Source organism: Sorex araneus, chromosome 3 (genome assembly GCF_027595985.1).
Source record: "Sorex araneus isolate mSorAra2 chromosome 3, mSorAra2.pri, whole genome shotgun sequence".
NCBI classification, from domain to species: domain Eukaryota; kingdom Metazoa; phylum Chordata; class Mammalia; order Eulipotyphla; family Soricidae; genus Sorex; species Sorex araneus.
Window position 1 is genome coordinate 205,667,927 of NC_073304.1, and position 26,715 is coordinate 205,694,641.

The 26,715-nt window shown below is 45.6% G+C and overlaps 1 protein-coding gene and 6 non-coding genes across 7 annotated transcripts; 6 read left to right on the forward strand and 1 right to left on the reverse strand.

The window, feature by feature from the left end:
- Positions 1-1,744: 1,744 nt before the first annotated feature.
- Positions 1,745-1,908, forward strand: LOC129403889 (U1 spliceosomal RNA). The gene has a single exon (XR_008629541.1). It is a non-coding gene; the product is annotated as a U1 spliceosomal RNA (small nuclear RNA).
- Positions 1,909-3,928: 2,020 nt separating this feature from the next.
- Positions 3,929-4,092, forward strand: LOC129403900 (U1 spliceosomal RNA). Its single transcript, XR_008629548.1, has one exon. It is a non-coding gene; the product is annotated as a U1 spliceosomal RNA (small nuclear RNA).
- Positions 4,093-5,635: 1,543 nt separating this feature from the next.
- LOC129403911 (U1 spliceosomal RNA) lies at positions 5,636-5,799 on the forward strand. The gene has a single exon (XR_008629552.1). It is a non-coding gene; the product is annotated as a U1 spliceosomal RNA (small nuclear RNA).
- Positions 5,800-17,061: 11,262 nt separating this feature from the next.
- Positions 17,062-17,225, forward strand: LOC129403944 (U1 spliceosomal RNA). Its single transcript, XR_008629576.1, has one exon. It is a non-coding gene; the product is annotated as a U1 spliceosomal RNA (small nuclear RNA).
- A 787-nt stretch (positions 17,226-18,012) lies between these two features.
- Positions 18,013-18,176, forward strand: LOC129403922 (U1 spliceosomal RNA). The gene has a single exon (XR_008629560.1). It is a non-coding gene; the product is annotated as a U1 spliceosomal RNA (small nuclear RNA).
- Positions 18,177-19,457: 1,281 nt separating this feature from the next.
- LOC129403933 (U1 spliceosomal RNA) lies at positions 19,458-19,621 on the forward strand. The gene has a single exon (XR_008629569.1). It is a non-coding gene; the product is annotated as a U1 spliceosomal RNA (small nuclear RNA).
- A 563-nt stretch (positions 19,622-20,184) lies between these two features.
- Positions 20,185-20,568, reverse strand: LOC101558597 (H/ACA ribonucleoprotein complex subunit 3). Its single transcript, XM_004608628.2, has one exon. It carries the CDS (start codon positions 20,521-20,523, stop codon positions 20,329-20,331), a length of 195 nt encoding a protein of 64 aa, XP_004608685.1. The 5' UTR covers positions 20,524-20,568; the 3' UTR covers positions 20,185-20,328.
- Between the last annotated feature and the right edge of the window lie 6,147 nt (positions 20,569-26,715).

Consider the following 26,715-nt stretch of genomic DNA (forward strand, 5'->3'; position numbering starts at 1 on the left):
TCCCGAACTTTGTATGAGGGAAGCATAAGCACAAAAGTGTATAAATCTGTAACTGTGCCCTCATGATGATTCACTAATTAAAAATAAAAAAAAATTAATTAAAAAAAACGGTAAAAAAAAAAGATAGGTGTTTCGGTAGGCTGTTGCGTGAGCTTTTTCTAGTTTTGCTTTTGATCAATACTAGAATCATTGTGCAACTGGTTTTTTAAGTAAGGGTGATTTTTTTTTTTGGCCTCATACTTGCAAGACAGCATATCTTGTACTTAAGCTTGAAGCCTTATGCCATATACTGTCAGAAATACGGGGTCTGGACTTTGTGAACACTCACTCATCTTTTGTAGTTGTTTTGTAGTTGTTTTGTAGTTGAGTGAACACTCACTCATCTTTTGTAGTTACATGAATAGCAGCCTGTTGAATTGTGCCAGATATGAATGAGGTCACCAATCGCCAAGCCAATGAAGGAGGAAAATAACTTAGATTGCTTCTTTTTTTTTGTTTTTTTTTTAAAACTTTTTATTAAATCACCATGTGGAAAGTTACAAAGTTCGCAGGTTTATATGTCAGTTATACAATATTCAAACACCCATCCCTTCACCAGTGCCCATATTCCACCACCAGAAACCCCAGTATACCCCCCGCCCCCACCCCCTACCTCCTACTGTATAACTAATGAATTTCACTTCATTTTTTCTTTACCTTGATTACATTCCATAATTCAACACAAAACTCACTATAGTTGTTAGAGTTTCCAAGCAAGAGAGACAGACCTACTACATTTGATAATTAGTTTTTCATTGCTGGAAATGAAGAGATATGTAGCCCCACTGCTACAAGTACATAACTCTCTCTCTCTCTCTCTCTCTCTCTCTCTCTCTCTCTCTCTCTCTCTCTCTCTCTCTTTTTCCCCTTTTTCCTTTTCCCTTTTTTCTTTTTTTTTCCATTTTCCCCCTCATCCTCCTTCCAGCGCCTCATAGTATGGTGTACGCCACGCCGCGTCGGCCAGCATGGGGCTTTTGCTTAGTTCACAGTCCAGAGAGCTGGCTGCTACATTAAAAACATTCAATGTTTCAACAAAAACTTACTGTTATTATTTGGAGTTTCCCCCCCCAAGTCAGACCTGTTCGAAAGGAACCGTTTCACATTGCTGGCAATTATAAATGTTAAGTCTCTCTCTCTCTCTCTCTCTCTGTTTTGGATTTCTGTATAAAGTCCAGGGAAAATTCTGCCAGATGCTGGAACCCAAATTTCTAAAGCTGTCTCTGGTTCCCGCTCGTTGCACATCCACCGGCTCTGCAGAGACATGGGCACCCGGGCCGAAAACCCGGCCGGCCGGAGCGGAGCCCCGGCCCTGGCGGGGGCTGGCCCTGTATCCCGCGGCTGTTTCAAGTTCAAAGTAGATTGCTTCTTTTTTTTTAAAAAAAAAATTAGTAGTGATTTTACCTTTAACTCTTAACAGAACAGCGCCACCATTATATACTATGTAATATATCTAGCAGAGCGTGATCGGTTAAAGGGGCGTGATCTATGTAAATGAGCGCAGTGACTGCTGGTCTGGTCACAGAATAGGCACGTATTTCTTAATATTTTGGCATTTTGTATGCACAACATCTTAATATATAGCTAGTAGAGATTATAAATTACCTCATACAAGAGAAAAGTGTTTTCGTAGACATAATAAGTAAACTAACGTTATCTAAAAATGGTTTAAATCTGAAGGTGAAATGGCAGTGGGGAACAGCAACTCATACTTACCTGGCAGGGGAGATACCATGATCACGAAGGTGGTTTTCCCAGGGCGAGGCTTATCCATTGCACTCCGGATGTGCTGACCCCTGCGATTTCCCCAAATGTGGGAAACTCGACTGCATAATTTGTGGTAGTGGGGGACTGCGTTCGCGCTCTCCCCTGGTATTGGTGTTTCAAAAGAAAGGCTTTTGGTGACTGTTGAGGTGTTAAGTTTCTCGGCTGTCCGTCATTAAGTGTAGGGTTGTGTCGTATGTTGTGGTGATGCCGGCTATTACGTTTTCATACTTTTTGGGATGGTCTCACTCCTAAGTGTTTCGTGTTTCAGCGTTTTTTTCTGTTTCTACATGTCCGTCCTTGACACCTTAAATTTTTTAGCTAGGAGATTGCGGGAAGGAGCAGTAGTACAGACGGCATAGAGCTAGGTTGTTTCCTTTGCGTGCGAGTTTGATGACCACGGAGTTCCCTATGGTTTTATAAAGACACAGCCAGGAATAATTCATGAGTCCAGATTCAGTATACCCATGAGCAGCACCAATTTGTGACCCAAAAGCATAATTAAGTAGGTAAATAAGAAACGTACTGTAGTGTTGGGGGGGCCGAAATGGGTTGAGGATCATAGACGTGGTTGGGTCTTGGTTTAATCCTAGGCATCAGCTATGTTTTGGAGTCGCAATCCATAGACCACCAGAGCCGGATGAAGAATTTGGAAGAGGGGCTGGAGCGATAGCACAGCGGGATAGGGCGTGTTTGCCTTGCACGGGGCCGACCCGGGTTCGAATCCCAGCATCCCATATCCCCTGAGCACCGCCAGGAGTAATTCCTGAGTGTAGAACCAGGAGTAACCCCTGTGCATCGCCGGGTGTGACCCAAAAAGCAAAAAAAAAATTGGAAGACTCTTGACATCAGCTAGGCAAAAGCAGCAGCTCCACAGCAGAAGCACTGATTTTCTGTTAGGAAAAATCACAACCTGTGCCTGAGCACTTTCTTTCGTAAGCCTTTTCACCACTTTTTTTGAGTCCTCCAAACATATCCCGCTGGTGCTCGGTAAATTCATGCAGGCACAGCAAACAAGCTTTATTACAGAAGCCAGAAAAAAGGGGTTAGTATATGAAGCAGTCAGTTATCCTTAACCATATTTTAGGCCTTCTAGCCCATTGTTCCTGTTTGCAGTCCGCGACGGGCTTTCGGGCCCTTGCTGGAAGTAGTGTTTGGAATGACATCGTTAAATCAGCTAAAGTTAAAAAAAAAAAAACTGAAAAAACTAAACTTCTTGCTGCTCCTCTCAGTCTCCCATTACACCATATTGCTTAGCCCGCCTAACCTCCCCCTCCTCCCCGCACTGCCTGGAGTACAGAACCTGGAGTAAACCCTAAGCACCGCGGGCGAGGGCGTGTTCCTTACGGGGCAGGCAATATGCATTTGATTCTGTGGCACAGGTTTCCGTCATTTCTGCCAGGAATAAACTCCGAGCCACACTGGTGTGCTGGTTCCCTTCTCCACCAATCCCCAGCCCCACCTCCCCCCCCATCATGTACAAGAGTCTATTTCATTTTGTGGAGTGCAGGATGGAAGTCTTTAAAAGTAGTCGCTTCTAGTTCTGAGCGTTATTTTTTGTTGTTGAGTTTATTTATTACGTTTTCTAAACTAGCCATTGTTATTCCCATAGAAATAAATAGGGTATTGGGGGGAAAGCCATTTGGACCACACCCTGCGGTATTGTGCTAGACGGTCATTCTTGGCAGTTAAGGGAGGGAATGCAGTGTGTATGAGGGGTGGGGGGATCAACCCCAATTTAGCCCGGATATCTTCTTGAACTCTGGTTGGCCACATCTGCAAATCAATCACAAAGTAAGGTGGCACGTCCGATTTCAAGAACTAGAACACAGATTTTTTTTTCCATTAACCGTTCAACCTCACCTCCATTCAACTCTCTCAGTCGCTGTTGAGTGACGTCACCAATGTGGCATGGAGTATGTTAATGCGGAGTCGCCTGGTGTCCTACTTAATTTATTTTTCCTAAAAAATACTATATTTCAGCATCTAAAGTTTTATGCTCTGGTTATTAATGTTTATAACAACGTTTTCTTGATCAGTTACGGAGTAGAACTTGCGTGTGTTAAATGACCGTAACTGTGATGTATTTGTAATCTGGGGGTGAGGTGGCAGTGGGGGACAGCAACTCATACTTACCTGGCAGGGGAGATACCATGATCACGAAGGTGGTTTTCCCAGGGCGAGGCTTATCCATTGCACTCCGGATGTGCTGACCCCTGCGATTTCCCCAAATGTGGGAAACTCGACTGCATAATTTGTGGTAGTGGGGGACTGCGTTCGCGCTCTCCCCTGGTAGTTGCGGTTGAAAGATAGTCTTTGACGTTCATGCTTGTTTTTCTTAAGTTCTCTTATTCTTTACTTGTATGTCATTACTTTGTCTCTACTGCATAATGCTTGTTTTTTAGGTTTTATAGGCTATTTTTTTTTCATTTTTTTGGTTTTTGGGTTACACCTGGCGATGCACAGGGGTCATGCTCTCAGGAATTACTCCTGGCGGTGCTCGGGAGACCATATGGGATGCTGGGATTCGAACCCGGGTCGGCCGCGTACAAGGCAAACGCCCTACCCGCTGTGCTCCAGCCCCTGGAATGCTCTTTTAAGACTAAATATTAAGAGCACTGTACTGTTGGGTAGGTGTGGGTTCTATCTCAGACAAGCCACGGGGAGCCCAGGAGCTCCCCAATATTTTATTGGGTTATGAATGAAAGTAATAGTGAGTAGGCTGTTTGCCTTGCACCCAACCTACTTAATGTTCCACCGTGAGCATAATCCAGGGCACCTTCAGAAGCAATTCCGACTGCTGAGCTAGGAGTTAACCTCTGGGCATCTCTGATGTGACCCAAAACGAGACAAAAATGTTTCTCTTCTAGTTTCTGAGAGTTATTTTGTTGCACTTTGCCTTTGTTGAATTTTGAGGGTTTTGCTTTTGGGCCCACACTCAGCGGTGCGCAGGAGTTCCTTCTGATTTCTGCATTCTGGGGTCACTCCTGGCTAGCTCGTGGGTCGAGAATGGATGTGGTGCCAAAAGATCTAACGAATTGACTTTATACAAGGCAAGCGCCCTTCCGTGTACCGTGTATTACACTCTGGGCTCCGTTTCCGGTTTCTAAACTAGCGATTTGTTATTCCCACTGAAATAAATCAGATCATTTAATTTTTTTTTGGTGGGGGGGAGAAGACCATATGGAGAGAAGGTCATATTGCGCTTGGCAGTCATTCCTGGAAGTATTAGGGAAGGGAATGAGGTGCGGGGGGTGTGGCGATCGTTTCCAACCCTTATCCTCTGGCCCGATATCTTTATCAGTATTTTGGGGTCACACCAAACAGTTTTCAGTCTGTGCCTGGTTATAGGGTCAGGGATCATTCCTGATGGGGATCAGTGGACTATATGGGATGCCAGAGTCCAGTCCGGTCAACTCATGCATGACAAGTGCCTTACCCGCTGTGGTTTCCTCGCCCGGATATATTCTTGAACTCTGGTGGTTACACCTGCAAACCTGACACGAAGGTAGAATTGCCAGTTTCAGAGATTAGGACAGGGATTTTTTTTTCCCCATTAACCATTGCTCACCTCCATCAACTTGCAGTCGCTATTGAGTGACGTCACTTAAAGGGGCGAGGAGTATGTTAATAAAGGCGGAATCGCCGCTTGTAATTTATATCCATTTAGTCTTGTCTGCAAATATTTCAATATCTAAAGTCTTATGGTTTGGCTGTTAATATTTATAGCAACGTTTTCTTGACCAGTTACGAGTAGAACGTGCATGTGTTAAATGACCGTAACTGTGATATGTTTGTAATCTGGGGGTGAGGTGGCAGGCGGGGACAGCAACTCATACTTACCTGGCAGGGGAGATACCATGATCACGAAGGTGGTTTTCCCAGGGCGAGGCTTATCCATTGCACTCCGGATGTGCTGACCCCTGCGATTTCCCCAAATGTGGGAAACTCGACTGCATAATTTGTGGTAGTGGGGGACTGCGTTCGCGCTCTCCCCTGATAACTTTTGTATACAAGTATAGAATACAGTTACTGGTTTGTTGTATGTACTTCAAAGTCCCTTTTGGGTTTGAGTATTTTTGCTGGTTTTTTTTTTTCGCTATCTGTGTCATATTCGGAGGTGTGCAGCTGTTATTTCTGTCTCTGCACTCAGGAATTACTCCTGGTGGTGTTCAGGGGAACATAATGAAATGTTGGGATTTGAATTTGAACCTGGGTGGGCCGCGTGCAATGTAAATGCTCTACCTGCTGTGTTATTGTTCTAGCTCTCGACTTATATTTTTGAGCTTGTTGTCCTGCAAGTATAAAGTCCTAAGGTTTGGTTCCTGTTCTATTGAGTGATATAGTAAGGGTTGTCAGTTTAAAGAGCTTTTGCTTCTCTTTGAGTATGCTTTGTGTTTTCTGCTTTAGCGGTCCTTAATTAATACCTCTAGGGTTTATTTGGGGAGTTAGAGAGAAGCTGAACATAGGATAAGACTCAGCTCAGTTGCCTCTTCAACATGCATATTGCTTCTATGTCTGTTTCTTTGCATGCTTAACTTCCGGTCTGTTAAAGTCTTGTTCTCCTCCAAACACTGAACACCGCTAGAAGTAGCCCTGGAACTAAACCAAAATAAGCAAAGTTAATTTTAATTTGGAGCCTACTAGCCTTATATTGAAGGGATCTTGTCTTTCAGTTAACCAGCAACCAAGATGTTTGAAGTCTTCACTGGAGCTACAGCATAGATTTCAGGGCCCAAGGAAGGGAAATCATCTCATACTCCTTTGGGTTTTTCAGAATCTGGATCAAATAAACAAGCATTTGCAGATTGACTAAAGAATTAAGAGCTAGATCTAGGACTGGAGTGATAGTAGAGAGGGTAGGACCTTTTACCTTCCACTTGGCTGACCTGGGTTCAATCCCTGGCATCCCATATGGTCCCCTGAGCTCTGCCAGGAGTAACCCTTGAGCATAGCCAGGTGTGACCCAAAAAGCAAAAGGAAAAAGAATTAAGAGCTAGGGTTGTAAGACATGCCTTGCATATGTAATTCCTGCACTGTCACAAAAATAATTTTAAAAAGTAAATTTATTATACCTTCTTGATACACATGGACTGGAGCGATAGCACAGTGCGTAGGGCATTTGCCTTGCACGCAGCTTACCCGGGTTTGATTCCGATCATCCCTCTCAGAGAGCCTGGCAAGCTACTGAGAGTATCCCACCTGCACGGCAGAGCCTGGCAACCTCCCAGTGGCGTGTTTGATATGCCAAAAACAGTAACAACTGGTACCTGCTCGAGCAAATCGATGAACAACAGGATGACAGTGCTAGAGTGCTTCTTGATACACAGTGGAAAATAGTCTAGATGAGTACTGTAGTCGGCATTCTAAGAGGTTAGTAGGATGGTACAGACATTGCAGAGAATGTGCACTTTCATAATCAGTCATTAGAGATCTTTGGCCTTTTTTTTTTTTTGCCACATCCTGTGGTGCTCAGAAGTTATTCCTGGCTCTGCGCTCAGGAATCACCCCTGGTTGGCATGGGAACCATATAGGATGCTGGGGATTGAATCAGGGTCAGTCATGTGCAAGGCAAGCACCTTACCCATTGTACTGTCTTTTGGGCCCCTACCTTTGGAAAAATTACTGAGTTCAGTAGAGTAGGGGGAATACATATTGGCCACATTGGTACTTTCTAATATGAAGTAGGTAATAAACAAGGTGAAGATGAAGGAACCACTAGCCATCACTATTTTTATGACCCATTTATGGTATATCTTATGGTGTATTTATTTTGGGAGGGTTGTTGGTTTTGGTGTCTTTATTGGGTTTTGCTGGGAATTATGAGCCACATCCACCCAGTACTCAAGGGCTGCTTCTGGCTTGTTGCTCATGGATCTTGCAGTGCCAGGGATCAAAACTGGGCTTCCAGCATGCAAAGCAGGCGCACACATACCCCACCAAACTATCTCTCCAGCCCTGTACAGTATGCTTTAGAATATCTATTCTTCAGAATATATATCTTTATATTCTTTGTATATCTTTATATTTCACAGCGGGTAGGGTGTTTGCCTTGCACGCGGCCAACCTGGGTTCGATTTCTCCGTCCCTCTCAGAGAGCCCGGCAAGCTACCCGTGGCATATTTGATATGCCAAAAAAACAGTAACAAGTCTCACAATGGAGACATTACTGGTGCCCGCTCAAGCAAATCAATGAACAACGGGAAGATAATGCTACAGAATAACTTTTTCATGTCAGTGACCATATTACATCATCATCATCATCATCATCATCCCATTGATCATCAAATTTCTCCAACGGTCTCAGTAATGTTTCCATTCGTCCTTGCCCTGAGATTTTAGAAGCCTCTCTTTACTTATCCTTTCTAATGGTGCCGCATTGGAGGCTCTTTCAGGATCAGGGGAATGAAACCCATCATTGTTACTAGTTTTGGCATATGAATATGGGCATCTTATGTACAAACTTGTGCATTCCAGTTCACTGAGCTATGTCTTCATCCTAGATTTTAAAAAGTTCACACAGGGGCCGGAGCGATAGCACAGCGGGTAGGGCGTTTGCCTTGCACGCGGCCGACCCGGGTTCGATCCCTGGCATCCCATATGGTCCCCCAAGCACCGCCAGGGGGTAATTCCTGAGTGCAAAGCCAGGAGTAACCCCTGAGCATCGCTGGATGTAACCCAAAAAAGCAAAAAAAAAAATAATAATAATTAAAAAAAAATAAAAAATAAATAAAAAGTTCACACACCTTCTCATATCCAGACATGCCAATTCAGTAAATGACATTGAGCAGATGGTGTCCTGTGTGCTCAAACAATAAATTACGAAAGGTCGTGGTGCTCTCTCCTCTTGCCACTTGTGTTCAGTGGTCTCACACTGCTTCCCCCACCCCAGGGTGGCCAATGGCAATGGGTGGACCAAAGAGGGAATGAGGGCCAGACTGGTTGGTGTCAGTTGCAGTTTATTCCAATTTCATCTTCATTCTCTGATTCTCCTTCTGGGTTCTCCTGATTCTCCTCCTGATCTTCCCCTTCCCCAATCACCCTCATTCTCCTCTTGGATCCTGCTCCTTCATACTTGTCCTTCCTGCTTCTGCCTCCCCCAGCTCCCTCTTTCAGCCTTAGTATATCCCAAAGCATCAGAGATTGGGATAATAATTACACTTTGGTATGGTCATACAATCAACAGAAATAAGGTCCTTCCCTCAAGAGAAGCTTCTTCTAGGACAAATTCTCATTCAGTAAGACGACCCACCCAAGAGCAAAATTCCATCTGTGGTGCATTTCTCCTTCCCTTGGTCCAACAATCATATACACATTCATAATATTAGTCATTTTGCATGGACACAGTAAGAGATACATTATGCTTATAGGATTGCTCTTCCTGGGGCCATCTCGCTATAGATCTCAGACTACAGTGCTCAGGCTAGATTAGTCTTTCCTAACCCTAGCAGAGTCCTAATCTCATCATTAATTTTTGGATCATGACAAAATTTGTCCATGACCATGCTCTTAAGTTATAGTTAAGTATTGTGGCGCTTTGGCCTGGCCCATTTTGATGCCAGGGTAGCTCACAGTTTGCTCTGGGTCCATCCAGTCCCTCATCAGGACCCTGCTTTTGGGGTGCTAGGAACTAAGGACAACTGAAGCTTAAGTTGAGAAAGCAGATGCCCAGGAGTGAACATTATTTGGAGTCAATTAACACCCAAATTATAAAAGCATAATATTAACTGTCTTCCTGTGTCTATACAAAAAGGACATTGCTTTAAAGTAAACTATGCAAAAGACATAGGAGAGGAGAAAAGCAGTATTTCACTCATGAATACAAGTGAAGTGTCCTTAGAAGGATCTGACCTTACAAGTTAAGAGTCTGATTAGGGGGAAAAGATGATAGACTGGTTGGGGAAGAGAGCACAGAGAAGAGGTTACAGATAAGCAAAGGAATGGGAGTGACTCCAGAGCACTGTGATGGGTGTAACCTGATAAACCTAAGCTCCTTATGGCAAGGGAGAAAGACAAACCAATGTTACCCTATAGTGTCCCCCTGTGCTTTGCAGAACACTCTAATGGGAGAGTTCATTTTACTTTGCTGGTGCTGGGGATTTAACCCAGGGTCTCCACAGGCTGGCGGCAAAAGCTTGACCAGGATTACCTCCCTGCCTCCCTTATTTTATTTTTGAAGTAGGGCAGCTAAATTGTTCTTTCCTCTAAATAGAACTTCGGGGGGGGGGGTGGTTCTGGAGAGAGAGCTCAAAGGGTTGAGGACATGCTTTGTATGCAGGAGGCCTAGGTTTGATCACAGGCACCCCATGGTTCTTTGAGCACAAAACCAGGAGTAGTGCCCCACCCACCCTTAGCACCAGAGTGTGTGACTCCGAAAGAAACAAAAAATGATTTATGGATGTAATTGGTATTAGGGGTACTGAGTTAGGTACAGGGGTTTGTGGAAAAATTCACTGAGAAGGTCAGAGAAGGAGCACAGAGGTTGAGGTAGCCAACCCAGATTAGACCCCTGAAAACTCAGTAACACTAGGAGTTACCGCTGAGTAGAGGCAGGGGTGGCCCATGAGGAATGCTGAATGTAACCAAATCCCTCGTTTGTCTGCCAACCGCCTCAAAAGATAATTCACTGAATTTTCCTATAGGCAGAGAAAAAGGGAAATAAGATGCTTGCAAAGAAGCTAGTTGGCTTCACTGGTGCAAATGACCCAGTCCACTTTCTTAGGTGTGAATTCCCCACCTTCAGAAACTGCCTATGTTATTTAGGCCTGGAACCAGGCTAGGATAATTTCTTTTTACCTCTCAGATGCTACCTGCATCCTGCTGGTAAGTATTTTGCTGCATTGCTGTCAGCTAGCAATGGGAGTGGGAACTGCTGAAAAATTTTGGGGGAATAAACAGGGCTGCCCGCTGTGAGTGATGAGAAATTGATGATCCTGGGGGGTAGGGGGGGCCTAAGACTGGCTTCCTGCATCCTGGTTTTGTGCCTGGGAACAGGAACCTTTCAAGCAACTTATTTATTTTGATTTTATTTATTTATTTATTTATTTAAAGTTATTTATTTAATTGAATCACCATGTGGAAAGTTACAAAGTTCTCAGGCTTATGTCTCAGTTATACAATACTCAAACACCCATCCCTTCACCAGTGCCCATATTCCACCATCAAAAACCCCAGTATACCTCCCACCCCCACCCCCCACCCCCCACCTGCGGAACTTATAAATTTCACTTCATTTTCTCTTTACCTTGATAACATTCCATATTTCAACACAAAACTCACTATTGTTGTTGGAATTTCCCCCCAAAAAAGACAGCCCTACTGCCAAGGAAGCATTTAATAATTAGTTTTCTATTGCTGAGAGTGAAGAGATATGAAGTCCCGCTGTTCCAAGTACATAACTCTTTTTTTTTTTTTTTTTTGCTTTTTTGGGTCACACCTGGTGATGCACAGGGGTTACTCCTGGCTCTGCACTCAGGAATTAACCCCTGGCGGTGCTCAGGGGACCATATGGGATGCTGGGAATCGAACCCGGGTCGGCCGCATGCAAGGCAAACGCCCTACCCACTGTGCTATTGCTCCAGCCCCCATAACTTTTTTTTTCTCCTTCCCGTGCCACCAAGTTCGTACCTGCTTAATAGTCCTCATAATATGGCGGATACCACATCGCTTCTCCCCGAAAAGGGAAAAAAAAACGAGCAAGAAGGATATTTCCTCTCCTCGGCCAGCGTGGGGCTGTGGCTTAGTTCACAGTCTAGAGACATGGCTGCAAGCAGTTTCTGGGACCAAAAGTAGGCTAGTTGGCCTCCAGATCCTGGTCAGTCAGCAGCAAAGCGGCCGCACAAAAGTGTGGCCACCCGGGTTGAATCTTGGCGGAGCATGCGCCGTTTCGGCCTTGGCCCGAGACTGCCCAAGCGTCCTGTTGTTTCAAGTACATATTTTTTTTCTCCTTCCCCCTTTTTTTTTCTCCTTCCCACGCCACCAAGTTCATACCTGCTTAATAGACCTCATAATATGGCGGACGCCATGCTGCTTTTCCCCGAAAAAGGAAAAAAACTGAGAAAGAAGGATATTTCCTCTCCTCAGCCGGCATGGGGCTATGGCTTAGTTCACAGTCTAGAGACATGGCTGCTACTTTGATTACCTTCAATATTTCAACAAAAAACTCACTATTATTGTTTGGAGTTTACTCCCAAAGTCAGACCTGCTAAAAAGGAATCGTTTCACATTGCTGACAATTAAGAGAAAACCAGCCGTGCGAATTTGGATTTCTGTATAAAGTCCAGGGAAAATTCTGCCAGAAATTGCATCACTGCAAACTTTTACTTCCCTTTTGTGGTGCTCATAAGATGGAAAAGCCTGGAGAGAGAAACCCTACCCTCCTGGCGCAGCATGGGGCAGTAGCTCAGTTCACAGTCTAGAGGCATTTCTGTGAGCCTGCTGGTGTCCAAAGTAGTTTAGTTGGCCTCTGGGATCATGCTCATGCAGCAGCGGAAAGGCCACACACGTGTGGCCGCTGCGCTTAAATCTCAGCAGAGGGCGGGGCCGGTACCCCCACCCCCAGGGATCTCCTGCGTGTCCTGCAGCAGCCAGCTGGTACCTCCATTTTGTGCTCAAAAAGCAGTGATCTCCATTCTGTGCCCGGAAAGGAAGGATTGAGAGAGAGAAATCTTTCCCCCCTGGCACCGCATGGGGCAGTGGCTCAGTTCACAGTCTAGAGGCATTTCTGCAAGCTGCTGGTGTCCAAAATAGTTTAGTTGGCCTCTGGGATCATGCTCGTGCAGCAGCGGATAGGCCATACACGTGTGGCCGCTGCGCTTAAATCTCGGCGGTGATTTTATTTATTAAGTCATGTGTTTAGTTATAGACATTCAACATTCCACTCCACCACCAATCCCACCACCATTATTTCCAATCCCAACCACCCCTTAAACCTGCCCCCATAGCAGGCCCTCAATAATTTATTTTATATTGCTAGTTATATATAATTTGCTAAAGAAATGATCAAAAAATGTTTACTTAGAAGAAAGTTAGGGAAGATAGTTGTAACTCACCATGGAGCCACTAAGCCCTTACATAGGAGATTACTAAAATGTTGCAGTTTAAGGCTTCTGTGTTTATATTTTATTAATGGAGATTGGTTGCCTTCTACATTACATCCCATTCAATCTGGGGTGATACTGTTGGAGTTTAATTTTTAATTGGGTGGCAGATTTGGGGCCTATGTGTGATTGCCAGTGCTTCCAGAAGTACAGGGAGATGAGGGCAGGAGTCTGGAGATTTGTCACAAAACCTGAATACCTGAGTTTTTCAGCAGATTATTTATTTATTTATTTATTTATTTATTTATTTATTTATTTATTTATTTATTGCTTTTCGCGTCACACCCAGCGATGCTCAGGGGTCACTCCTGGTTCTGCACTCAGGAATTACCCCTGGCCGTGCTCAGGGGACCATATGGGAATCGAACCCGGGGTGGCCGTGTGCAAGGCAAACGCCCTACCCACTGTGCTATCACTCCAGCCCCTCAGCAGATTAATTTCTGCATGAGGTTCTTCTGAGCATTGGAGTCTGCTGGGATCATGGAGGTGATTATGGAGTGTGAAAGTTTTTGGCTACCAGGGTCTCTGGGTGGGCATGGGGCTCACCTGCCCCCCTTCCCCCCACCCCCGTTTGGGGTTCCCAGGATGGCATCACCTTGTCAGGGGTCTGGGAGAGAAATTCTGCCACTTGTTGATCTCTTTCGAGATTTATTTATGAGTCTCTGGATCATGGCCTGTGAATGAGCTTACTTATCACCCAAGGCAGTTTATGGGCATGACTGCCGGGCTCTCCAGAAGTACAGGGAGGTGGTGGGGAGGTAGGTAATCCCGGACTCTGAAAGCTTGGGGATTTTAGTCACAAACCCGCACACCTGAGTTTTTTAACAGTTTAATTTCTGGATGAGGCTCGTCAAACAGTGGAGTCCGACTGGGAGCATGGCAGTTATATTTTCATAAATTAATTGAGGATTGGAGAAATAACTCAATTTAATTTAAAGCACATGCGTTGCCTGCTGGATTCCCAGTGTCATTCCCAGGCCCCACCTTGTCTCCTGAGCACCACCAGGAGCAACCCGGGAGCAGAGTCAGGAATAGCACCAGAGTGTCCCTGGGTGTGGGTCCAGCCCCAGCCCCAATTATTTTTATTTGAATGTAGAAGTACTGCTATTTATTCAGCCATCTTAAGATGATTGAATTTGGCATGAACTCCACATTACTTTAAAAATATAGGGACTGGAGCAATAGCACAGCGGGTAGGGTGTTTGCCTTGCACGCGGCTGACCCGGGTTCGAATCCCAGCATCCCATATGGTCCCCCGAGCACAGCCAGGAGTAATTCATGAGTGCATGAGCCAGGAGGGACCCCTGTGCATCGCCGCGTGTGACCCAAAAACAAAAAAATAGATATATATATTCATGAGATAGATCATCACAAAGCTATTCATAATTGGGTTTCAGTCGTACAGTCCAACACCACCTCCCGGTACTTCTGGAGAGCCTCTACCAGTGCACATCTCCCACCACCAATGTCCCGTTTCCCTACTACCATCCCCCAACATCCCCCCCCCAACCCAGCCTCCCTCTGTAGGAGGCACTTCTCTCTCTCTCTCTCTCTCTCTCTCTCTCTCTCTCTCTCTCTCTCTCTCTCTCTCTCTCTCTCTCTCTCTCTCTCTCTCTCCTTTTCTTTTTGTGCATTAAGGTTTACAATACAGGTGCTAAGAGGTTATGGTGTTTGTTCAGGGCATTTGGTATTTTTTATTGGGACGGTAAGGCTGGAGTAGCTTTTCAGTTGTAACCAGCTTTGGGGTGTAGATGTAACTGCTGAAGCTTCTGGAAGTACAAGGATGTGGGAGGAGGTAACCCAAGAAAGCCTGGAGATTTCAGTCACATAGCCTGAATACCAGAATTTTCAGCAGATGATGTCTCTGTGAGATCCGTCCTGGGACAGTGGAGTCAGGCCAGGGGCATGGCAGCAATTTTGGATTCTGGAAGCAAGTGGCTGCCAGGGGCTCTGCTTGCCAGCCCCAGTTATTATCATGGTTTGGCTATACCTGTCAGTGATCAGGACTTACTCCTGGCTCGGTGTTCACTCCTAGCAGTGCTGGGGGTCCATATACAATTCTGGGGAATCTACCTTGGATCCATTGGATACAGGGCAAGAGCCAGTTTAACTCCTAAGCATTTTTCTCACACACACCCCCACACCATTTTGTTTTTTGTTTTGACCACACATCTAGCAGTGCTCAGGGCTTACTCCTGGCTCTCCTGGTAGTATTTGGGGGACCACGCAGGGAAATCTAACAAGTTGACCACATGCAAAGTAAGTGCCCTGCCTGTTGTACTGACACTCTGGTCCCTACATTATTTTAACAAAAAAGAGATGGGGGAGGGCAGAAAAAGGGCAGAATATGTATAAAAGGAATGCTGTTCATCAGTGAGGAGATGGTTTCATGAATGAATTTAGCATGAATGAATTTTGCATGAATGAATATCTGAGTAAAAGGGAAACCACTTCCTTCAGCAGTACTGGGAGAAATGAGAGTAGGGGAGATGATTTTGACCAGCTAGAGGAAATGTACTACTTTGCAGTGTACAGGGAGGAAGAGGACATTGAAGAACCATTGAATCAAATGACATGTAGAGTCTGAAGAAGCAGACGTGACTGATATGTCTAGTGACTCCCCTTTCTTGCATAAGTAGACTTGCATAAGAAGACTAAGAGAAATTTATTCTGGTAAAAACCACATCAAATGCTAAGAAAAATTGAACAGCAGCAGTTCTTTCAGACATATTAACTAGGACAAGTGAGAAGAGTAATAGTAGCTCTGGTTCCATCTCCAGCACCTCCTATCTTCTCATAAGCAGTGCCACAGTGATGATCCCTGAGCACAGAGCCAGGAGTAAGTTCTGAGCACCGCTGGGCATCGCCTAACTCTCCTCACCCCTGTAAATTAAAAAAGAAAGAAAGAAAAAAAGAAAACAGAGAGATGTGAATAGTTCCTGTGTAGTTCCTGAGAACTTCCAGTTTCGGTTGCCTAGAACTAGCAGTTTTCCAGGCTAGAGGTGGGGACCTGCAGCTGAGTGGGAAACAGAGAGCTCCTCCCCATCCTGTGGAAATGAGGATGAGATTTAGAGGTCAGCAGCTTATCTAGAGTCATATGTACATTGAAGTACAGTTTTCATCTTGGATCCTCAAGCTCCTACCACCACCATCACCACCACCACCACCGCATACACACAACTTTTCTTCCCTGCTTTTTGGGCCACACCTGACTGTGCTCAGAGCTTATTCCTGGTTCCGCACTCAGGAACCAATCCTGTGGGGACTGGGGGACCATATGGGGTTTTGGGAACTGAACTCCCAGCTAGGCTGCATGCAAAGCAAGTGCCTGCTGTAGTATCTCCCTGGCCCCTCACTCTTGGATTCTTCTTGTCTGTTTGTTTTTATTTTGGGCTGCATCCTATGGTGCTCAGGGCTCATTTCCAGTTCTGCACTTGGGAATAACTCCTGGTGATTCTCGGGAGACCATCAGGGGACCATATGGGATGCTGGGGATCAAACCCCGGGTCAGCCACATACAGAGCATGCACTCTACCCCACTGTACTATCTCCTCTGTTCCCACAAGCTCCCCATTTTGCAGTACTCCCGCTGGCAGGCAGCCATAGGTATTACTCTGGACCCTTGCTCCTCTGGCCCTTGGAGTAAGTAAAAAGGCGCTGGGCCAGTTCAGGAGTGTTGGTTGATATCCAGGGAAGGCCAGGGACCAGGGCAACGAGTGAAATGTTTACTGCGTGCCTTTGCTCAGGGACACACCTACTGAGAGATCGAATGGCATTTGGGTCTCAGAAGCACTGGCTGGGAGGAGAGATTTTAAGAAAATAGAGCCTGATGGACAGGATTTAGCGTTCAGCGGAATGCAGCCGCAAGAGGGCGCAGCTCTCAACCCGAAGGAGTGCGACTGCCGGGTCTCCACTGTGCTGCGCGTGACGTAGGGCAACGTTAGGTGGAGTATGTAGATAAAACACCCAGGGCAATTTGGGGCCACATTCCCTGGCAAGATATGCACGAATGTTCACATTACTCGATGGAACTGACAGAGCTAGAATCATCTGTTTTAGTGTATGTAGGAAGATAAGTTATTTTTAGAGTCGTTTTCTGACTGACCCGAATCTTACAGTGGTTCATGCGTCAGTGGGAATATGCCAGAGTGAAGCTCAACTCATACTTACCTGGCAGGGGAGACACCATGATCACGAAGGTGGTTTTCCCAGGGCGAGGCTTATCCATTGCACTCCGGATGTGCTGACCCCTGCGATTTCCCCAAATGTGGGAAACTCGACTGCATAATTTGTGGTAGTGGGGGACTGCGTTCGCGCTCTCCCCTGTATGTTGCTGTTTAAGTTAAGACCTTGAAACCACTTAGGAGTTTTAGGTTGGCGGGTTTGGGCTGATTTGTTTCCATGGGTATTACTATTCCCGGTATAAATTGCTTTCACATTGCGTTGTTGGTTTTGCCCTGAAAGGAAATTAGCAATTTCAACCATTTGTAGCTAAAATGGTGTACTGTTTGGAGTCATAGAACAAAGATAGTTTACGGAAGTCTTAGCTTTTTCTGCTTATATCGTTTTTGCTTGTTGAGCTTAATTTCTTCGGTTTCCTAAACTAGCAAGTTAGTGTTTCCACAGAAATGATACTCTTTTGCGGTTTTGGCCGTTTGAGCTACACACCCTGTGATATTGTGCTTGGCCGTCATACCGGTGCTATGGCAGGGAATGCGTTGCAGGGGTGGGGATGAACCCCAACCCTTGAAATCCGGCGGCCACATCTGAAAATTAGTCACAAAGCAAGGTGGCATGCCCGATTTCAGGGACTAGAACACAGATTTCCCCCCGGCAGCCGTTCAGCCTCACCTCCATTGAATTCAGTCGCTGTTGAATGACGTCACCAATAGGGCTTGCAGTATGTTAATGAACGCGGAGTCGCCTGGTGTACTTAATTTATTTTTCCTTCAAAATAGTATATTTCAGCATCTAAGGTATTATTCTCTGGCTATTAATGTTTATAGCAACGTTTTCTTGATCAGTTACGGAGTAGAACTTGCGTGTATTAAATGACCCTAACTGTGATGTGTTTGTAATCTCGGGGTGAGGTGGCAGGCGGGGACAGCAACTCATACTTACCTGGCAGGGGAGATACCATGATCACGAAGGTGGTTTTCCCAGGGCGAGGCTTATCCATTGCACTCCGGATGTGCTGACCCCTGCGATTTCCCCAAATGTGGGAAACTCGACTGCATAATTTGTGGTAGTGGGGGACTGCGTTCGCGCTCTCCCCTGATAATTGTGGTTGAAAAAATAGTATCTTTCATGTTCATAGTCGCTGTGAGGTTTTTCCCGAGGTTGCTATCCGTGTTATTTAAGTGCATGTCGCATTTTCTTTGATTCTACTGCGTATCACACTTTCTTTGGATGTACTGCGTGACGGTTGTTTCTTAGGTTTTATAGGCTACTTGCTCCAAGGGAAATTACGGAATGCTCGTTTCAGACTAGATAGTAATAGCACTGTGTACTGTTGGGTAGGTGTGGGTTGTATCCCAGACAAGCCACGGGGATTTTATTGGGGAATGGAAGTAATAGTGAGTAGGCTGGATGCAAGGCAAACTTATGTTCCACCTTGAGCATAGTCTGGGGCACCTTCAGAAGCAATTCCGATTGCTGAGCTAGGAATTAACCTCTGGGCATCTTGATGTGACCCAAAACGAGACAAAAATGTTTCTCTTCTGGTTTCTGAGCGTTATTTTGTTGCACTTTGCCTTTGTTGAATTTTGGGGGTTTTGCTTTTGGGCCCACACTCAGCGGTGCGCAGGAGTTCCTTCTGATTTCTGCATTCTGGGGTCACTCCTGGCGAGCTCGGGGGTCGAGAATGGATGGGGTGCCAAAGATCGAATTGACTTTATACAAGGCAAGCCCCCTTCCCGTGTACCGTGTATTACGCTCTGGGCTCCATTTCCGGTTTCTAAACTAGCGATTTGTTATTCCCACTGAAATAAATCAGATCATTTAATTTTTTTTGGGGGGGTGAGAAGACCATATGGAGAGGTCATATTGCGCTTGGCAGTCATTCCTGAAAGTATTAGGGAAGGGAATGAGGTGCGGGGGGTGTGGGGATCGTTTCCAACCCTTATCCTCTGGCCCGATATCTTTATCAGTATTTTGGGGTCACACCAAACAGTTTTCAGTCTGTGCCTGGTTATAGGGTCAGGGATCATTCCTGGTGGGGATCAGTGGACTATATGGGATGCCAGAGTCTAGTCCGGTCAACTCATGCATGACAAGTGCCTTACCATTGCTCACCTCCATCAACTTGCAGTCGCTATTGAGTGACGTCACTTAAAGGGGCGAGGAGTATGTTAATAAAGGCGGAATCGCCGCTTGTAATTTATATCCATTTAGTCTTGTCTGCAAATATTTCAATATCTAAAGCCTTATGGTTTGGCTGTTAATATTTATAGCAACGTTTTCTTGACCAGTTACGAGTAGAACGTGCATGTGTTAAATGACCGTAACTGTGATATGTTTGTAATCTGGGGGTGAGGTGGCAGGCGGGGACAGCAACTCATACTTACCTGGCAGGGGAGATACCATGATCACGAAGGTGGTTTTCCCAGGGCGAGGCTTATCCATTGCACTCCGGATGTGCTGACCCCTGCGATTTCCCCAAATGTGGGAAACTCGACTGCATAATTTGTGGTAGTGGGGGACTGCGTTCGCGCTCTCCCCTGGTAACATGGTTTCTAATGGAAGAAATAATCCTAGTAGCTTTTTTTTTTTTATGTTGGTTTCTTGTCACCTATGCTAATGGTTGTTACTCGCTCATGCGTTTAGGAATTATGCCTGATAGTGTCCGGGAGAACTGAATTGGATGCTGAGAATTCAACTGGGTTGGCCGCGTGCAAGCAAATGGCCTAACCGCTGTGCTATCGCTCTGGTCTCTGCTTTCGTTATTTTTTGTCGCGTGCAAGGCAAACTCCCTAACTGCTGTGCTTTAGCTCCAGCCCCCTTTCTTGTTACTTTTTGTTTCAAGAGAAGTGTAAGTATTTTTGGTAAGTAAGGGGAGAATTCAAGTTACCCATCTCTTGGGTAAACAGGGCCTTGCAGAGCTGCTCATTCATGCACTTTACTATAAGAAGCGAATTTGTCCCTTACATTTTATTTTATTTTATTTTATTTTTTCTTTCAAATCATTTTTAATAATCAGGCAGTGACTAAAAACGTGGAATGGATTAAAACTCGCTCCCTTTGATGGTGGGGGGAGGAGGGGCTAACCAGGCCGGCCTCACCCAAGCACAATCTCCAAATGGGATGAGACCCAACTCCCAGGAGCCAGGATGCGAGGCTGCTACAGGCTCACACACCCAGCAGCTGGTTGATGAAGGAAAGTCTCTGTGGGGGTAGCGGAGGGCAGAAGAGACAGGAAATCAAGAGACCCTCAGAGGATCGGGCGCGGCTGCTGCGTCATGAGCACCTTGAAGCGCTTCTTGATGGTGATGCGGTGTCGAGAGTATTTGTCATCTGGGGAGAAGCGAGCCGGATGGGCCGAGCAGGTCTGCTGTCCCATGGGGTCATACTTCTTCAGTGTATAGACCCGCTCTCCTTGTTCGTTGAGGTAATATTGGAGAAACATGACCACGCGGGAGTCGGAGCGCTTCCACCGTCCTGCAACTCCAGCCGACTCAGTCCCTTACATTTTAAAGGCGAGGGGCTAAAGAAACGAGTAAGGCACGGCCAGGACTAATTCCTAAAAGGATTTGAGCTATTGTACTCTGGGTGTTGGGATCCTTTGGCACCAAATATAATTCCTAAACCCACCAGGGCTGAATGCAGAGCCAGGAATAAATCCTGAGCCTCACAGGTGTGGCCCCAAACGAAAATACAAAGCCATTATTTCTCTTCTACTTTTTTACTATTATTATTATTTTATTACTATTTGTATGTTTTTCCTTTGGGGAACAAACCCAAACCCAGCTTTGCTCACTCATTATTCCTGGTTCTGTGCTCAAATGACACAGTTGGTTGGTGCTCTGGGGAACAAAGGCAGTGTCTGTATTGAACTGGGGACAGCCACTTGTTTGTGGATACCACATATGCAGGCTATTCATTTGAATTCTCTTTCTGGTCATTTTTGTTTTCATTTGGGAGCCACACCTCATGCTACTCAAGGACTACTCTCATCTTGGTGCTCAGGGTATCATGGAACTCAGAGATCCCGAATGCACTTTTAGTCCTTTTCTAGGTCCAACGTGTGTGTGTGTGTGTGTGTGTGTGTGTGTGTGCGTGTGTGTGTGTACCTGGTGTAGCAGGGATCAAAATCAGGAGGAAGACTGGAATAGTATAGGGTAGGGAGCTTACTTTGCACATGACTGACCTGGGCTTGATCCCCAAAATCCCATATGGTCCTGTGAGCCCTACCAGGAAAAACCCTTGAGCATCTCCAAGTGTGGGCAACACCCCCACCTCCGCCCCACAAAGAGCCCCCCCAAAACAATGAACTGCATGGAAGGCAATCCTCAGGATACCATATGGGGTGCCAGGGATTGAACCTTGGTCATCCACATGTAAGGCAAGTGCCCTGCTGGCTATACTATCACTCCGTCCACAAAAAATATATTTTAGAGGGCTAGAGTGATAGCACAGCGGGTAGGGCCTTTGCCTTGCACGCGGCCGACCCGGGTTCGAATTCCAGCATCCCATATGGTCACCTGAGCACCGCCAGGGGTGATTCCTGAGTGCATGAGCCAGGAGGAGTGACCCCTGTGCATTGCTGGGTGTAACCCAGACGCAAAAAGCAAAAAAGAAAAAAAAAAGTTAGAAAAAATATATATATATTTTGGGTTAGATACTTAGCAGGTTGAGCACATCCTTTGGATGCAGAAGCTGGATTCAATCCATGGCACCCAACCCCATGATTCTCGAAGCTCTGCTAGGAGAGACCCAATCACAGAACCAGGAGTAGCCCTTGAGCATCTCTGGGTGTATTCCCAAACCACACATAAAAGACTTCACTTTGTTTTGCCACACCCAGCAGTGCTCAGGGGCTGCACCTGACTTGGTGCTGGGGAACCATGCAGTGCTAGGAATAAGCCTTGACCTCCATGCAAGTACACAGTTAACTGTTCTGTTCTCTCTGGGAAAACTTGTACTCTATCCCTTTGAGCTATCTCTCAAGCTCCTGAAAGAAATTTCTGATGCTGGGAAATAGCTCAAAGAATAGGAGTATGTTTTGCATACTCATATGTCTCATATGGGAGAGACTGGTTCAGTCCCCACATTGAATGCCTTCTAGACCACACCATCTGTGACTCAAATCCTCCCTCCCGCAAGATTTTTCTAGGTCAAAAGATACAAACATTTTGAGGGCACTACATGGGGCTGGAGCAATAGCACAGTGGATAGGGCGTTTGCCTTGCAGGAGGCTGACCCAGGTTCGATTCCTTCGTCCCTCTCGGAGAGCCCTGCAAGCTACTGAGAGTATCCTGCCCACACGGCAGAGCCTGGCAAGCTACCTGTGGTGTATTTAATATGCCAAAAACAGTAGCAACAAGTCTCACAATGGAGATGTTACTGGTGCCCGCTTGAGCAAACTGATGAACAATGGGATGGACAGTGCTACAGTGCTACAGATGTACGATTAAGGTTAAAATGTTTTGAAAGTAATAGTCAGAGGCCTGAGATACAGTACAGCAGACAGGATGTTTGCGTTGCACCTAGCTGATCTGGGTTCAATCCTTGGTACCCAGAATGATCTCCACCAGGACTGATCCCAGACCATGTAGCTACGAGTAAGCCCTAAGCTGCTGGGTGTGTTCCCCCAAAATTCTTTTAAATAAGATTACAAAATATTTAGGGGAACATATGGTGCAGAAAATCTCAAAGTTCTAGACTCACGTTATACATTGACAGCTTACATTTTCAGAGAAATTTCCATTAAATTCTTAAACTTTTCTTTTTTTTCTCTTTTTGAGTCACAGTTGGCAATGCTCAGGAGTCACTCGGGCCTCTGTATTCATGAATTGCTTCTGGTGGTGTACGGTAGACAATATTAGGTATGCTGGGGATTGGTCAGCCTTGCACACAGGTCAACCGCGTGTAAGGCAAACGCCCTACCCACTGTAATATCACTTTGCCCCCTTTTCCTTTTTTTTCTGATTTTTGTTGTTGTTGGCTTTGGGGTCAACCCGACAGTGCTCCGGGTTTACTCCTGGGCTCTGCACTCTGGAATTATTCCTAGCGTTGCTCAGGGGACCATATGAGATGCTGGGGATGGAACTGGGTCGGCCGTCTGTGAGGCAAATGCCCTAACTACTGTACTGTTTCTCTGGCCCCATCTTTCTGATTTTTGAGCCACACTTGACAGAGCTCAGAGGCAACTCCTGACTCTGCTCAGTGGTCATTACTGGCAATGTCCTGGACTCTGAAGTTTGAACTGGGATTGGACACATGCATAGCAAATGTCTGAGCCCCATTCTGTCCCTCCATCACCATGTCAGGTTTTAAGAATTCTAAAGAGGGGCTGGAGAGATAGCACAGCGGGTAGGGCGTTTGCCTTGCACGCGGCCGACCCGGGTTCAAATCCCAGCATCCCATATGGTCCCCTGAGCACGGCCAGGGGTAATTCCTGAGTGCAGAGCCAGGACTAACCCCTGTGCATCGCCAGGTGTGACCCAAAAAGCAAAAAAAAAAAAAAATAAAATAAAATAAAATAAAAAAATAAATAAATAAATAAAATTTGCTAAAAAAAAAAAATTCTAAAGATACTTATCATATGTGATCTTTTTTTTTTTTTTTTTTTTTTTTTTTTTTGCTTTTTGGGTCACACCCAGCGATGCTCAGGGGTTACTCCTGGCTTTGCACTCAGGAATTACTCCTGGCGGTGCTTGGGGGACCATATGGGATGCCGGGGATCGAACCCGGGTCGGCCGCGTGCAAGGCAAACGCCCTACCCGCTGTGCTATCGCTCCGGCCCATATGTGATCTTTCTTTTCTCAAATAATGAAATAATATAGCACACTTTTCCCCTTTTTCTTTTTCTTGAGTTTTTGCTACTGAAGATAGAAGCCAGGACCACTGTACATGGCAAAGCATCTACTTTATTACTGAGCCACATCCCTTGGCCCTAAGGTATTTATAATGACTAAAATATTAAAATCAAAGGGAAGGGACCAGAAATGTAGCTAGTGATAGAGCACTTTCTTTTTTTAAAAATTTATTTATTTATTTATTTTTATTTTAAAATTTTTATTTTATCACCATGTGGAAAGTTACAAAGTTTTCAGTCTCATTTATACAATATTCAAACACCATACCTTCACCAGTGCCCATATTCCACCACCAAAATCCCCAGTATACCCCCCGCCCCCGCCCCACACCCCCAACTGCATAACTGATGAATTTCACTTCATTTTCTCTTTACCTTGATTACGTTCCATATTGCAAAACAAAACTCACTATTGTTGTTGAAGTTTCCCCCCAAGAAAGACAGCCCTACTTAGGAAGCATTTGATAATTGGTTTTCCATTAAAAGATTGTATGTTTTCAGTTTTTAGAAAAGGTCGTGCGGCCGCTAATGAGGCCGCGCGGCTCGGATGTGTCCCAGTCCCGCAAGCCGGAGCCGTGTTAGTTGCTGCTCAGTGTCGCCAGGGCTCCATCTGGAGAAGGCATGCTGGCTGTACCTCCTCCGTCTGGATCCCCGGTGTTGCTGGCCCGGAGAGCACTTTCTTATGGCCTTGAGTTTGATCTATGACAATGCACTATAGCACTATAGTACTGTTGTCCCTTTGTTCATCTATTTGCTTGAGAGGGCACCAGTAACGTCTCCATTGTGAGACTTGTTATTGTTTTTGGCATATTGAATACGCCACGAGTAGCTTGCCAGGCTCTGCCATGTGGGCGGGATACTCTCAGTAGCTTGCCAGGCTCTCCAAAAGGGATGGAGGAATGGAACCCAGGTCAGCCGTGTGCAAGGCCAAAACCCTACCCACTGTGCTACTGCTCCAGTCCATGACAATGCCATGAATAATAATTATTTTCAAGACTATTAATATGCAGATTTTAGAGCAACAAACTGGTATTTAATATCATAAGATAAACTACTTATAAAATGTATAGCAAAAAATGCATGGAAACTATGAAGTACAATTTTATTAAGAATAAAAATGTAGGGCTGGAGTGATAGCACAGCGGGTAGGGTGTTTGCCTTGCACGCGGCTGACCCGGGTTCAAATCCCAGCATCCCATATGGTCCCCTGAGCACCACCAGGGGTGATTCCTGAGTGCAGAGCCAGGAGTAACCCCTGTGCATTGCCGGGTGTGACCCAAAAAGAAAAAATAATAATAATAAAAGTGTAGGACCAGAGAGATAGTACAGAGGATAGGGCAGGATAGGGCATTTGCCTTGCACATGGCCTACCCAGGTTCAATCCCTGGCATCTCGTATGGTCCCCCAAGCACCGCCAGAAGTAGTTCCTGAGTGCAGAACCAGGAGTAAACCCTGAGCATCACTGGTTGTGGCTCAAAGAAGCAAAAACAACAACAACAACAACAATAATAATAATAATAATAAATAAAAATGTATCTTGGGCTGGAGAGAGTAAAGCAGGTTGCCTTGCATGTGCCAGACCTGGATTCAGTCTCTGACACCCCATATGGTCCCTCAAACCCCACCAAGAGTGATTCCTGAGCACAAAGCCAGGACTAAATCCTGAGCACTGCCAGGTGTGGTCCCCCCAAAAAAGTACATGTGTGTATAAAATTGGAGTTACACTCACTATACAATGCCAGTCTGTTGACAGTAGTGATTCTAAATATATATATATATATATACATACATATATATATATAACTTTTGTCTTTCCTGATTACCTTCAAGGTACAGTTATCAATACTGTAATAATTTAAAATCGCTTCTGAAATAGAAAACAAAGCAAAACATTTGGGGCGGGATTTGGGGGTGACGGGCATACCCAGCAGTGCTCAGGGCTTAATTTTCACATCTCAAGAGGGTGCTAGACCTGGGATGAAGCAGTGCGACCAGGATAGAGGCAGATGTGACCACATGTCCAGCATACAGTGTCTTTATTCCTTTCTTTATTTCAAATAATCAATGCTTGTATACTTTCCATAATCATGAAAACAGTCATTCACTGTTCACTGTGTCAGTGTCATCCCGTTGTTCATCGATTTGCTTGAGCGGGCGCCAGTAACATCTCCATTCATCCCTGTCGAGTGCTAGTGTAGCCTGATGGCATATTGGGGCTCTTTCAGGATCAGGAGAATGAGGACCATTGTTGTTACTGTTTTTGGCATATCAAGTACACCATGGGTAGCTTGCCAGGCTCTGCTGTGCGGGCAGGATACTTTCGGTAGCTTGCCAGACTTTCAGAGAGGGATGGGGGCTTTTAGGGCGGCCTCTAATCGCCTTTACAGGTGTTCCCAGTCTACCGAATGTAAGCTTTTGGTCGACTGGTATGTTGTAACAATCAGCACACTGGCAAACACGCACCTACCTGTGTCTCTGGGTAGCACCTGGGACATCTGTGGCCTCAGGTTGACCTTCTTGAGGTTGATGGAGTGCGCCCAAAGTTTGTTGAGCAGCTGGCAGAGCAGGACCCTATCGTGGAGGGTCTGTGACAGGTCGAACACCTGCGCTGAGTATCAGGTCACCAGGTGGTTGGCTGACAGCACCCCACAGTGGATGAGCCACTGCGTGCACTGCCGCCACAGCTCTATATCCGACGGCTCTATTTCCTCAGTAACACTCATTGTTACTGAGGAATATTAACCATTACCACTGATCACATAACACATTTCTTCCTTAATC

Excerpts from the sequence above, each read along its gene's own strand:
- LOC101558597 (XM_004608628.2), bottom strand. The coding sequence starts at position 20,523 with ATGTTTCTCCAATATTACCTCAACGAACAAGGAGAGCGGGTCTATACA.